Source organism: Panthera onca, chromosome X (genome assembly GCF_046562875.1).
Source record: "Panthera onca isolate mPanOnc1 chromosome X, mPanOnc1 haplotype 2, whole genome shotgun sequence".
NCBI lineage: Eukaryota > Metazoa > Chordata > Mammalia > Carnivora > Felidae > Panthera > Panthera onca.
In genome coordinates, this window is record NC_138357.1 from 39817387 (window position 1) to 39831407 (window position 14021).

Sequence of the window (14021 nt, forward strand, 5' to 3'; positions counted from 1 at the left end):
TGCTTTCTAATTGTGGCTGCTCCCGCATTTTCTGCAGTGTTCTGAGTTGTGGTCTCCTTGCTTTCTGAACATCTTGATTTCGGTTTTGCAACCCACTCCAACCTGGCTTTCATTTCCTACCATTGTCTGATAATCTCTTCCATCTCTTTCTGTTCCTTAAATGTTGACATTCCTTAAGGTTCAGTCTTTCATCCACTGTTTTTCTCTCCTCATGTACTCTTCTCTCATTCACATCTATGACTTAACTACCACTTGTACACTGATGGCTTCCAGCTCCACACCTTCAGCACAAGTGTTCCCTCTTAAGCTTCAGTCTTGTCTTTCAAGCTTGCTGCTGAAATCTCCACCTGAATGTCCCACACAGACATTAGACTCAAATCCAAAACAGAATTGTTTTCTTTCCACATAAGCTTCCTCCTCTTCTGGTATTTATTCTCTATTTCAGTTGGTGGTACTATCATTCACCTAGTTATTCCAGTTAGCCTTGGGAGTGATCCTCCTTGACTCCTCCCTCACCCTGACTTTCACCATTCAACCATTTACCAAGTCTTGGGCAGTTTACCTTTTATTTTTATGTGTGTGTGTGTGTGTGTGTGTGTATTAAAAAAATTTTATTTAATTTATTTTTAAATTTACATCCAAGTTAGTTAGCATATAGTGCAACAATGGTTTCAGGAGTAGATTTCTCAATGCCTCTTACCCATCCCCCCTCCCACAACCCCTCCAGTAACCCTCTGTTTGTTCTCCATATTTAAGAGTCTCTTATGTTTTGTCCCCCTCCCTGTTTTCATATTATTTTTGTTTCCCTTCCCTTATGTTCATCTGTTTTGTCTCTTAAAGTCCTCATATGAGTGAAGTCATATGATATTTGTCTTTCTCTGACTGATTAAGGTTAGCATGATACCCTCTAGTTCCATCCATGTAGTTGCAAATGGCAAGGTTTCATCCTTTTTGATTGCCGAGTAATACTCCATTGTAAATATATGCCACATCTTCTTTATCCATTCATCCACTGATGGACATTTGGGCTGTTTCCATAATTTGGTTATTGTAGTTAGTGCTGCTATAAACATTGGGGTGCATGTGCCCCTTCAAAACAGCATACCTGTATCCCTTGGATAAATACCTAGTAGTGCAATTTACCTTTTAAATATTTCTTGAATCTGTCTTGTCTCTACTCAACTCTCACTGCTCAAGTCTAGGCCACAAGCATCTCTTATCTGGGTCACTGCAGTAACATTTCCTTGCTTGTACTCTTGCTTCTTTCTATCCATCCTTCTCGTAGTCATCAGCATAATCTGTGTTGACTTGTCTCACCTTCCATTAGACTATTCGTTTCTTTAAAAAATTTTTTTACATTAATCTCTACAACCAATATGGGGCCTGAACTCATGACCCTGAGATCACATGCTCTACTGATGGAGCCAACCAGGTGCCCCTATGCTATAAGCTTTTTGATCACAGGAACCATATCTTACTCATGTTTGCATCCTGAATGCTTAGCATACAGCAAGTGTTCAGTATTTTTCTTTTGAAGAAAAGCCCTCATCTCTCATCTGTGCTTCAGTTTCATATCTCCAACCCTCCTTAGCACATCTCTTCTTAGATGATTCACCATTATTTTGAATTCAACATATCTAAAGCTTTAAGTCATCTTTTTTTATTTTTAAAAAAATTTTTTTACTGTTTTATTTATTTTTGAGAGAGAGAGTGCAAGTGGGGGAAGGGCAGAGGGAGAGGGAGACATAGAATCCGAAGCAGGCTCCAGGCTCCGAGCTGACAGCACAGAGCCTGACATGGAGCTCAAACTCATGAACCACGAGATCATGACCTGAGTCAAAGTTGACGCTTAACCGACTGAGCCACCCAGGTGCCCCTGAAGTTGTCTTTTTCCACAAACCATAAGCCCATGCCAATTTCCTCATGGTTGTCAGACAGCCAGCAAGTCTGTTGATTCTCCTTTCATAACGTCTCTCTTTTATCTCCCCTTTCTGCCTTCCCATCATCTCCTCCTTTCCAGTACTCACAACCTTTTGCTTGCATTACAGCAATAGCCACCTAACAGGTTTTCATGATTTTTCCCCTTTCAGTGCATTCTGTACACAGATCTGAGAAGAAAAAAGAAAAATCATTTTCATCATGTAATACTCTGCTCAAAATTTTCTAGTGGTTCAAGTTCCTCCATCTTGAACAACCCAATATTCAATCTTGTCTCCAGTTTTTCCCTACTCCCTGAACTAGGCAGATTGCTTTCTCAAAGAACTTCCCAAAATTCCATGCTCAATCCAAACCACAGACCAGTGATTCATGTCCCTTTTTTCCTATTCAAATCCTACTACCCATCAAGAGGTAAATAAAATCCTACCTTCTCCATTAGACCCTTCTTGACTGAACCATGTCCCCCAAAGCATCCCCCCTCCCATTTTCTTTTTTTTCAATATATGAAATTTATTGTCGAATTGGTTTCCATACAACACCCAGTGCTCATCCCAAAACCCCCTCCCATTTTCTAAACTATTATAGTATTTTTGCCTGTACCATTTATCTTACCTCAACCATACATTGTTTTGGGTTGTTGCTTAATTCCTTCCTGTTCAGTAGCTTCGTCTCTTCAATTAGATATAAACTCCTAAAGAACAGAGACCATGTGTTGCATTTATTTTTTTATTCCCCTTGGTGCCTAGCTCAGTGCTCAGTGAATGCATATGAATGGGTGAGAAATGAATTAAAATGAAAGATGTAAGTTTTGTAGTTCTTATTGATTTTTATCCTTATAAATTAAAGAAAGAACTCTTTGAAGCAAAAACAATTACTTTATTTAATTAAGGAAATAGCAAAAAGGTAATGCTGAATAATTTTATTTTATTTTTAAAGTTTATTTATTTATTTATTTTGAAGGAGAGAGAGAGAGAGAGAGAGAGAGAGAGAGAGAGAGAGAGAATCCCAAGCAGACTCTGTGCTGTCAGCACTGAGCCCCACACAGGGCTTGATCTCACAAACCATGAGATCATGACATGAGCCAAAACCAAGAGTTGTTCACCCAACAACTCAGGCACCCAGACACCCCTATAGTGAACAATTTTAAATAGAAACAGAGCATAGGCCAGAAAAGTAAGTGTGGAGAACTTTTTAGATACTCCTGAATTAGGTTTTCAGTATGGTGGCTGGGCTTTTTTTCATGTAATGTTCACTATCTGAACACCTATCATGGGCATATTGAGAAGTAAAAATAAAAACATTCTAAGGACAAATAGAAAATATTCTTGGATTATCTATATATACTGCTTGTCTATGCCCCTAATACAAATGATTGAAAGTCAATTCTACTTCTTTTTAGATTTTCCAATTGTCTTAACAATAATTCTCTTGGGAAATAAGCCCCATGAGATCCCTCCTTCTAATCCTAAGACATATGAAAGGGTTACATTTTTTCATTGTAACAAACATGCTTGGATCCTGAGTCCCTGCCCAGGCCTTTCTGGCTTGGGTTTTATGCTTTTTTTGTCCCTGTTGACAGATACAAGCACCTTGGGTGTAACTGTTATTTGGAACAAGAGTGTAAATCAGAAAGGTAGTCATGTTTGCATCATTATAAATGTGCTTTCTTGTAAGGCAAAGGGTTTAGTACTCATTATAGCACTTCCTTCAGATTCCCAGAGCTATTTGGCGGCAACTTTGTTCTTTTATGCAGCAACATTCCTTCCCTTGGCGGTGTTCCTCTGTTAACACTGGATGTATACCTGTTGACTGTAACCCCAATCAACTGCTACTCTACAGGGCCCGTTGTTGCAGGAGTGGTGGGTCTCACCATGCCCAGATACTGCCTGTTTGGAGACACTGTGAACACAGCTTCTCGGATGGAATCAACAGGGTTACGTGAGTACCTAAGTGATGGGATCAGATTGGAAAAGTGATTATTCTTTGAGAGGGGGAAGGAAAACAGGGTACTTGGGATTTTAATTTTTTTTTTTTTTAAATTTTTTTTTAACATTTATTTATTTTTGAGACAGAGAGAGACAGAGCATGAATGGGGGAGGGTCAGAGAGAGGGGGAGACACAGAATCAGAAGCAGGCTCCAGGCTCTGAGCTGTCAGCACAGAGCCCGACGTGGGGCTCGAACCCACAGACTGTGAGATCATGACCTGAGCCGAAGTCAGCCGCTTAACCGACTGAGCCACCCAGGTGCCCCTTTAATTTTTTTTTAAATAAAACATAATTTGAGAAGATTAAGGAGATTCTATACACGTATTTCCTGGTCTCTAATTGCAAGCCAGTAGGGGGTGATGTTGGATTAAACATGTACCTTTCTTGTTCTAGAAATGAAGCTGTAGCTAAGTGACACCGAAATAGTCAATTTGCTCAAAGCAACTAAAAGTGTCCTTTGGGTAAAGAAAAAAATTGGCCAGCCGGGTGGGTTTGGGGAAGTCATGTTGAAAAGAGAAATAAGGAAGGGACTGGGATTTTTAGTTTTTCAACTGGTTTGTGGAGACATACCCAGAGTAAGCTGTCTCCTACACTGCCGTTATTTGCTGCTCTAGTCCTCTTTCTGAACTAGTCAGGATCCCAGGAGTTCTGATTTTATCAAATAGCACCCCCCCTTGAATTGAGCTAGCAATAATCCCTCAACCTAAGGAGCTTGGAAATCTGAAATAATTAATTCCAATTTGCCTATATATGAAACCTTTAGTTTCTATTAAAACAGGCATGGTATCAAAGATACCATTTCTTCCCCCCTTCTTTGGGAATAAAACTGTACAAACCATTATGCCATCTGTCTGTTGCTGGTGCCTCTTTATTGGTTATTTACTGCCACTACTAAGGCAATGTCAGAATCACAATGTGCTTTTAACTTTATCATGGTTGAGCAAAGAAATTTGTTTATGCTAATATAGGAAAAGTGTAGAAAACAATAATAGGTTCTATATACAGTTTACATGGATTTTATGTTTTAAAAACACTTAAGCTCTTAGCAACCCTGGCTCTGGCTGCTACTGGGCAAGACAAGCTCTTCTCAAACTCCAGCAGTATACACAAACTAGTCCCCGATGATATGGTGGCCTATATCACAGTGGGTGGTGCCCTGTCTGACCCCACTCCTCATCACTCATGTTCAGAAACAGGCTTGCACAATGGGTCCAGTCTTAGTCAATCTAGCCTGTGCGGCCATGATTAAGGAGGCAGCACGGAACTTAGAAGCTGTTGTCAGAATAAATTTTCTGGCATCTGGGAAAGTCTTCGAACTCCACAGACATGGCAGAAGCCATGGAAGTAGTCATCCAGGAAACACTGCATGCATATGACTTTGTTCCTGAAGTGCAACCCAAGATGAAGTGAAATTGATCATGGAACCGCAATGCAGATTTGGCATGGTATTCTGGACTGATGTAAGCTTGTAGAAGACTGAAGTCATATTCTGGTCTGCACCAGGGAAACTCCACTCATTACACATTGGAAATACAGAGCTGAGAGAAGAAATTGAATTTTCAGATTTAAGCAGCCCCTTGTCCAGTGATCAGCTAGAAAGAAGAAAATGGAGTGAATCATGCACAGCAGGTGTTTATTAAGCACTGACTATGCAAGGAAGACATTGTGAGGGATACAAAGAAACATACACATGTAGTCACAGCATTAAAGGAGTTGTGAAATATGGCAGTAAGCTCCACACCTGATTGAAGATTTATAAAGAGGTAGCCTCATGTTGGATATGAGATCAGGACATGTCATAGGTCTATTGAAAAATTAATTTCGTCAATGTCTCCTTTATGCCCAGTTGAATTAACTGGTTCTGGAATGGAAGTAACTAGTGACCCAGTCGTGGCGTGATTCTCCTTGCCACACAACTGGATGCTTGTTGGAATGAGCTATCTCTCTCTTTTGACCTGGGTATTCCCCACTAGTAGGATTATGACTGACGACCAGATGCTAGTTGAATGGCACACATAGTGCTGGCTAGGGACACCCAGATGAACATGTGGCTTTTAGGGACCCTTTTTGAGCAGAGGTTTTGGGTGACCATGAGTTAGTGAGGAAGACACAAACAGTACTGAACTGTCAAAAGAAGGAAAGTTATTTTGAATACACAAAGCAGAAATTTCTTGCAGTTCTTTCTAGCCATGCCTTCCGGCTTTGATTGCTCTCAGCTTCTGAATGAATTATTTTCTCAAGTGTGTGTGTGAATGTCTTGAACTTTTATTTAAGACCCAACTTGAACAAGGTTTTACTTCATAGGATAATAGTTTTCAGGAAAGTCAAGGATTCTACCTCAGTTTATAAATGATTGTTCGTCACCAAATAATTATACTTGGTTTCTACATAAAATTTTTAGTTGTAATTCTCCATGTAGAACACTCTTATCCCAGGTTGGACTCATTAATTGGAAAACAATACATTCGTGTGTATACACAGCTAGATGTATCCATCCAAAGGAAAGCTATAAATGCACAATTGCCACAGAATGTTGACAGAGGTCTTGGGACATTTTTAAGTGATGTTTTATTTTAAGTGCAGCAATACTGAAAGATAGTTGTATAGGTGTGTATGAAGAAAGACACCTTTTTGTCTCTTAAGTAGGATATGTAGACCTTGGGAGCTCTGCTTTAGCAGCAGCCTGTGATAGAAGCTGCGGAAGCCGAACTTCCCTCTGAGGAGGTCACGTTTCATCTGGGAGCACAGTAGTGGCAGCTGGTTTCTCAATCATAACCCTCGAGTTAAATTAACACCTTTCTATTGCATGACCTTTCATCTCAGATAGTGTCCAGGAGGCTGATAGGTGCTACAGCTAACACCTTATTTGGGTCTGGTGAGGAAGGCCATCATTCCTTGTTCCTCCTCCCGTGAAACCCTAACTGAAGCTCTCTCTCAGGCACTTTTCTTAGGGTCTCATTCGTTTAGAAGCAGGGGTATTTATTACATTAATATTTTTCTCATTGATTTTACCTGAAAGGATCCAGAGTCATTTCTGTCTTTCTTTTTACAGCTTATCGCATTCATGTCAGTCACAGCACCGTGACAATTCTTCAAGCTCTAAGTGAGGGCTATGAAGTGGAGCTTCGAGGAAGGACAGAGCTCAGGGTATAATGTCCTTTTGTTTTTTTTTTAAATCAAACCACTTGGACACACCTGCTTCTGGAGAGGTCATGGTCTGCTGAAAGAGTTTACCTGGATGTCTGAGACTTAGAGCTATAATTTGGGTAGAATATCCAGCCCTATTTGCAGTTCCCAAGAGATTGTCCCTTTTTTCCTCGGTTTTCTTCTCTTTAAGTATGGCTACAATAATGGGGATTAAGACTCCTGAATTTTTCAGACTATGAGCTGTATCTTTCTCTCTTAAAGAATTGCTCTGAATTTGGTTTTTCAATGATCTGCACTATTATTTACATTTTCTAACTTCCATTTTGTTTATTCTTTGGCAGTTCTAGACATTGTTCAATAAGCTAAAGTTATTAGTGAGTTTGGGCTATTTGCCTTCTCAGTGGCCACCCTTTCTAATTTTTCATTCACACCATTAACCTTCCATTTACAGAGAGGCTTTATGTCTTTCCCCAAGGACCAGGAGGAATAAAGTCAGTTCCTATGAAAGACAAACATTTTGTAGCACATTTTCTCTCAGTTAGCACTATCAATTGATCTGGGATTCAGGATTAGAATAATTTCCCCCCTCCTTCCTCCCTTTCTTCCATCCACCTTCCCTCCCATTTTCCTTCCCTCCCTCCCTCCCATTTTCCTTCCCTCCCTCCCTCCATTTTCCTTCCTTCCTTCCTCTTTCTTTCTTTCTTTCTTTCTTTCTTTCCTTCTTTCTTTTCCATCCCATCTCCACTGGATTGTTTTCATCTTCCTCTGGATAACCCCAGAGCCCCTGGCCGCCCCATTTATCAGAGACTCTATATATCTGATCATCTAACTTCTTCATTTTGAGCCAAAGAACCAAGGCCCAGAGAGGTGAAGTAATTTGATCAGGGTCACACAGTCATTTGATGGCAGAATCAGGCCAAAACCCAGGAAGCCTGAATTCCCACTCAGTACCCTTTCTATGATACCATTGCACAGGAAAATTATTTTCTCAATGATTATATTTGGGCAAAGCCACACCCGGGTATTGAGTAATGCACAATTTGTTTCTGTCATTGGCATGCCTTCCTCAAATGGCAGTGATTTACATGTGAAAGGATTTCAGAAGTTAAAGGTTGGAAGACTTGATTCTAGTTGATCAATTCCTTTTCTGGCTAGTTCTAGTTTGTTTCCTCCAATAGATCCTAATATCTTCTAGCAGGTGGGATGGGTCATTTATGAGGGGACAGAGGTTCCTTTCCCACTTCTGCAGAGAACTCAGTGAGAGGATAGGAGTGGCAATATTACTTGAACAGTGAATCAAATCACCCAAGGCTTTTGTGATCCCTCTATATATTGTCATTTCTCAGTAGAGGAGGACAAAGGCAGCTTTATTTCCTGTGGCACTTTCCTCTCTGTATTGCTGGGCACAGATTCCCTCATTTAAAAGCTGAAGAGCTGAAGAGGTAACACTTGTGAAATGGAAAAGAAAAAATATGCCCCCACCTTTATGGTTTTTATTGTACCCCAAATTCCAATCAGAAGTAATTGCACCACTGGGTGTTTTGAGTACAAAAGCAAGACTACATCAAAAAGGCCCTTTCTAGCTTCACATTTTCCCTTAGCCCAGGGAATTTGGGAATGTACCACAGCAAGTTGGAAGAAGAGGCAGGGAGAGACTTCCCCTAAGGCCGTGTCAGGTCTTGCTTATTAAGGTGGTAGAGGCTTCCTGATTGACAGGGAGATACTAAGAGAGAAGAGAGAGGGCCCCAGGGGAAAGGAAGGAACAATGAGAAGAAAGAAGAGAATAGGAAGTAAGACCCAAAGAAGGAAGGGAGAAAATGGGAGCTCCTTTCTGCTTCTGTACCCCAGTCCCCCACCAGAGGCAGGTATTGGACATTACATAGTAGGGACTGGGGGACAGGAGATTCCTTGTCCCTTGGGGGCATGCAATATATCCCCAATAAGACCATATCACCAGCACACTTCACAAATTCTGAGCCAATATTTCCATCCCTCATTCAGTCTGTGTTGCTGGAAAGCAAGGATTGCTTTAGTACATGGGTCAGAAGGACCACATTTAATAGACCACCGGGTGTGATGGCAAAGATGATGGCTGAAAGCATCCTCTCCTTCCAGCTGGTTGAAGTTTGAAATTCTTACATCAGAGCCTTTTCTCTTGGGCTCAAGGATTGGATCAACAACACTCTTTTCCCATTCCATCTCCTTCATTGGAGTGATGACACTTTAAGTTGTTTCCCTTAGTAGAATCAAAGGTATAGATTGGATTGGGTGAGAGAAGAAAACATAGTATAGTTGAGCAATTTGGTGGGTGGGGGTTACAAAGAAAGCCGTCAGAATGAGGAAACTGAGGTAGATTGGGGGAGGACTCATTTAGAGGTGACAAGCTCAGCCTCTCTGGGGAGTTGTCTCACTGCCCACTCCAACTCCCTCTTGTCCTGTACTGGCAATAAATCATGAGTGCTTAACTAGCCAATTCTGCAATATTTCTCTCCTAATGGCCTGGTGATATGTCATCTTATTACCTCTTTTCTTACATGAGTCCTGTTTCAGTTACCATTTTTCTGACAAGTTGGAAGCTTCTTGCTGAGACTTTGTATATATCTAGACTTATCAGATGTGTTTACTATGGCTTCTTAAGTAGATTTACATTCTAAAAAGACTTTCCCAAATGGTTGTTCTCAGCAAGTTTGTCCTTGCTGGAGGTGGACACCTATGACCTTGTCTCTGAATTCTGGGGCTAAATAGTATTTGATTCACAGACCCCTAAGCGGTAGTCTTGTTTTATTTGTGATTTCTTTTTTTTCCCCCAACCTCTTTCACCCTTACCCTCAACCCCTTACACACACATACACAAGTATACACATGTGTAAGCACATGCACACATATACGTACACACACACACACACACACACACACACACACACCAGCCATCGAGCTAAGAAGTAATGAGATTGTATTGACATAGTCACAAAGGTCAGAAGGTCTGGGCTGTAATTCTTGTCCCATCAATGACTCAATGTGTGACATTGGACTTTATCTTCTCTGTGCTTTCATTTCTTCACATAGAGGCCTTTTTTTTGCGTGTGATTATGAGGAAGCTCATTAATCACAAGGTTTAAAATTCCTAATAGTTGCTTTTTGGCCTCTAGACCTGTCCCTTGACTCCAGTGTGTTGGAAAAGCTCTATGGTATAGAAGGAAGAGCATTTAGAATTTGGAGTCTAAGACGTTAACTAGACTTACTGTGATGATCATTTTATAATATTGAATCATATTGTGCACCTGAAACTAATATAATGTTATGTGTCATTTATACCTCAATAAAAAATAGCTAAGTAACAGTAAAAAGAAAATAAATAAAACTTGGAGTCTAGTAAAATTGGTTTCAAGTTCTACCTATGTTTACTTATTGACAAGTCATTCAATTTCCACAAAACTTAGTGTCCTTATTTGCAGAATGAGGTTAATAATAAACCCACCTTCCAGAGTTTTTGTGAGAATTAAAAAAACACAGGAGATGCCACAGTGTCTTAAAGGTGTCAGGCCAAAAATAAGATGCTATTATTTAGGAGAGAGGGTCTCTGTGACTGCCTAGGGATTGATACCAAGTCAAAGGGTTTTCTTTAGGTTTTGGTTGTTGCATACTTGTCCCCCGTCCCCCACCTTTCTCTCTCTTCAGCAGAATTTTGGAAGTAGGGTGGGTAAACAGAGCTAGGATTCTAAGAATTTTCCTGGATGGGCTCCAAAACCTCAGAGAGCCCCTGGGGCTCCACTGCATACTCTTTCATTTGGAAGCTTGCCTGAGTCCATTCTCTTTTGCAAGCATTAGTTTCGGCATCCCAGTGTGTCGCAGGACTCACCCAAATATCTGGAAAATTCTGGCATCTACAAAGCTCCCTTGGGGATTGGCATGCTGTCCTGATAGCCTCTAGATCTCAAGAAAAACAGCCAAATATGCCTGGGGGTTGGTATCTTCAAGTTTGAGCTTTAAGAGCATGCTTTAGCTCAAAGAGGTCAAATGACACCTTGAGTATTCCAAGTGCTCAAGGGTTGAGTTTTTTAGTTAATTGAACAGTCTATTTACTGAGCAACTATTCTGTATGAGACACTGTACTAGGTACTGTGAGGAAGACAGCTTAGGAGGCAGAAGAGTTGGGCTTGTATTTAGAGCCCACAGCATGACCTGACAGTGTTTTTAACTACACTGTGAGCTCCTGAAGGACAGACCCATCTCTGTATTTCCAGACCTGGTACAGTAAGGGTGGAATAAATGTAAGAATGAGTGATATGAGTATATTTTAAAGTTGTTCACTTCTTCTGAAAACAGAGTGGCTCCAAACAGTCCAATTGAGGTTTAGGGTGAGTTGGTTGCCAACTAGTGAAGATTGGACTGTTGTGGTATTCTCTTCCTACTTTCCTATACTGACCTTGTTCAGAGCCTTGAACCAAATATCTGCAAAATGCTTTGAGATTCTCCCATTAAATATGCTTATTATTAGTATGGTTGTTGTCATTATTGTTAAGGAATGAATATATGTGATGTAAAATAGAGAACAATGGATTTGATATTTAAAGGGGGGGGAAACTTAATTGGAATTTCTAAGTTAAACAATTTAGAACTGTGCCAAATGAGATCAGCCAAGAGTGAGACCATATTTCAGATTAATGAGTTGGAAACACATCCCATTACTTTTCTCAGTCTTAGTAAACACATTTTTTTTCTTATGGATTGGAGGCAATGAGAAAACAGACAAAAGAGAATTGAAAGGAAGAGAGTGAAACACAGAGAGGAGGGTTTATTGGAAAGAGGAGAGGGCAAAGCAGAGGCAGAAAATTTGGCTCCTCTGAGGTCATCACATAGGCTCTTGGGTGATCAGCTGGAGTTTACACTCCCTTTCTCTTCTCAGACCCATGGTTCTTGACAACCAAGGAATTGGGCTGTAGATGGAAGCCTCCCTGGGGTCTCTCTCTACCTGTAAGAATGCCTTGGCAAGAAGAAAAGAACACTACAGAAATGTAGACTTCTCAAAGCAGCCAGGATGCCCTGGCCCTTAAAGTTGCACATCCTGCTTTCCATTTCTATTCCATTTTGGGGGTTTTGTGAGAGCCTTTGGATGGCGAGTACTTTGGGGAGGTAGACTCTGAATATACGTACTCTAGATATGAAAGACAACAGGATGCTTAATGCCAAAACATAATGGCAGAAGTGAGAAACAAAATCGTGAATTCAGCATTCAGAAGTTTGGTTACTATGAAGCCAAAGAGCCACACATCCCAAAGATGGAGCTATGTGGCAGTAGGTAGACAAAACATCTGGATGACAGCTTGTAGTGGTGTTCACTTTTCACCTGCATGCTCTGTCAGCTTATGGAGCATGCCTGAGCCTCAGGTATAAATAGCAAGGAAGCTGTGTAGGAAGGAAGATTCCAGGGAGTGGTGACAGGGGAAAGCAGAGGCAATTTCTGAGCCAAACTAAGTGCTTCTACCCCAATGACCATAAGGACATCTTTAGGAAAATCAGTTATAGTGTGTTTAAGATTTTGTGTATTTTCTATAATAAGGGCAAAGGCACAGAAGAGACCTTCTGGCTGGTTGGAAAAAAAGGCTTCACAAAACCTCTTCCTGTGCCCCCACCAGTGGGAAAAGATGGGTAAGTAGAGTTTTGGCTTAATTAGAGTCTTCCCAAGCTGTCTCTGCTTCACTCTCTTCACTATTTTTGTGTCTCTCCTGCCCCACAGGCAAGTAGGCCATGGCCTGCAACCAGTGGAGATTGCAGCCTTCCAAAGAAGAAAAGCAGAAAGGCAGCTGGTGAGAAACAAGCCATAAGGTAATGGCCAGCAGGAAAACAGAGCACGGGAGCTTGCCAGATTTTCAACGCTGGGGCTCCCTTTGGCATGGGTGCCAGTCTCAGCCTACACTCGGTTGGCAGAGTGTGATGGAGTTGGTGAATTTCCAAGCTCCACTGAGTTGAGCAAAAACCTAGTCAGGAGGCCTGTTGCAGAGCAAGCTGCATCTGAGGGAGGTCAGCTGCCTTGTTCCTGAGAGAGACCTTTGCCTCCCGTACTGATAACACATTTGAATGTTAAACAAGGCTGGCCTCGTTATCCAATTAATCAGGCAGGTGCACCTGTCTGTTTCATTGTTGAGTACCTGGACCACATGATGGGCCACTTCAGGTCTTTGTGGATTCACATCTAAGCAACACAACAATATTATGATGATCTTATTTCCCCAGGATCCATTGGCGAGACCATCTTTGAGGGGAGGTTATGTCATTTCCTCTGGTGGCATGCTTGAGCGCTTCTGAGGTTGGAATTGCCAACCAAAATAAGACTGGTTACTCCTTGACTGCCTGGCTTGAATTCAGAACCATTTCCCCCATCCCTCCTCCCCTACTAGAACGGTATGATTCCAAAGTAGCAACAACAGACTAATTGTCAAGAATTCTCCCCATATATTTATCTTTGAGGAATCTGTTGCCTTCTGGGGCTCCTGTCAGCATCTCTTCTCTATCATTCTTTCTTATTTTCTCTTTTATGAAGACTTTGACCCTAATACTCATTTCTCCCTCCACATGTTTTTGGAAATCACAAGCTTCTAAAGTAAACATTAGGGCATCTCCACACATTCCTGCTCCCTTGTTTCTTAGCATGTTTCAGAATAATTACAATTGTAGCAGCAACTACCAAATGCATCCACATACCTCCTATTTTCCCATTAGCCTCTATTGACTTTGTCAGCTCTATTGACTTTGTCAGATGTCTATAACTCTTTCTCTCCCAAGGAAACCCAGTGCATCTTCATTTCTGCAACTACCACAGGTACCCTCTATAAGTCATAATGCTCCAGAAAGTCTTCTGTCTTGAGTATGTGGCTCCCCTGAAGCCCCCTGTATCACCCCTTGCAATCCTGCAATCCTGGAGCTTGGCTCTGTTTTTTCCTATTGGTAAA

At 41.2% G+C, this 14021-nt stretch overlaps 1 protein-coding gene across 1 annotated transcript in view; it reads left to right on the top strand.

Annotated features, from left to right (window-relative positions):
* GUCY2F (guanylate cyclase 2F, retinal) overlaps positions 1-13808 on the top strand; it is a 108516-nt gene extending 94708 nt beyond the window's left edge. The window contains exons 16-19 of the mRNA XM_081792449.1: positions 3778-3876; positions 6977-7071; positions 12632-12720; positions 12809-13808. Of these exons, the coding sequence (XP_081648575.1) occupies positions 3778-3876; positions 6977-7071; positions 12632-12720; positions 12809-12896 (371 nt within the window). The 3' untranslated portion in view covers positions 12897-13808. The remainder of the gene's footprint in view (positions 1-3777; positions 3877-6976; positions 7072-12631; positions 12721-12808) is intronic.
* The last annotated feature ends 213 nt before the right edge of the window (positions 13809-14021 follow it).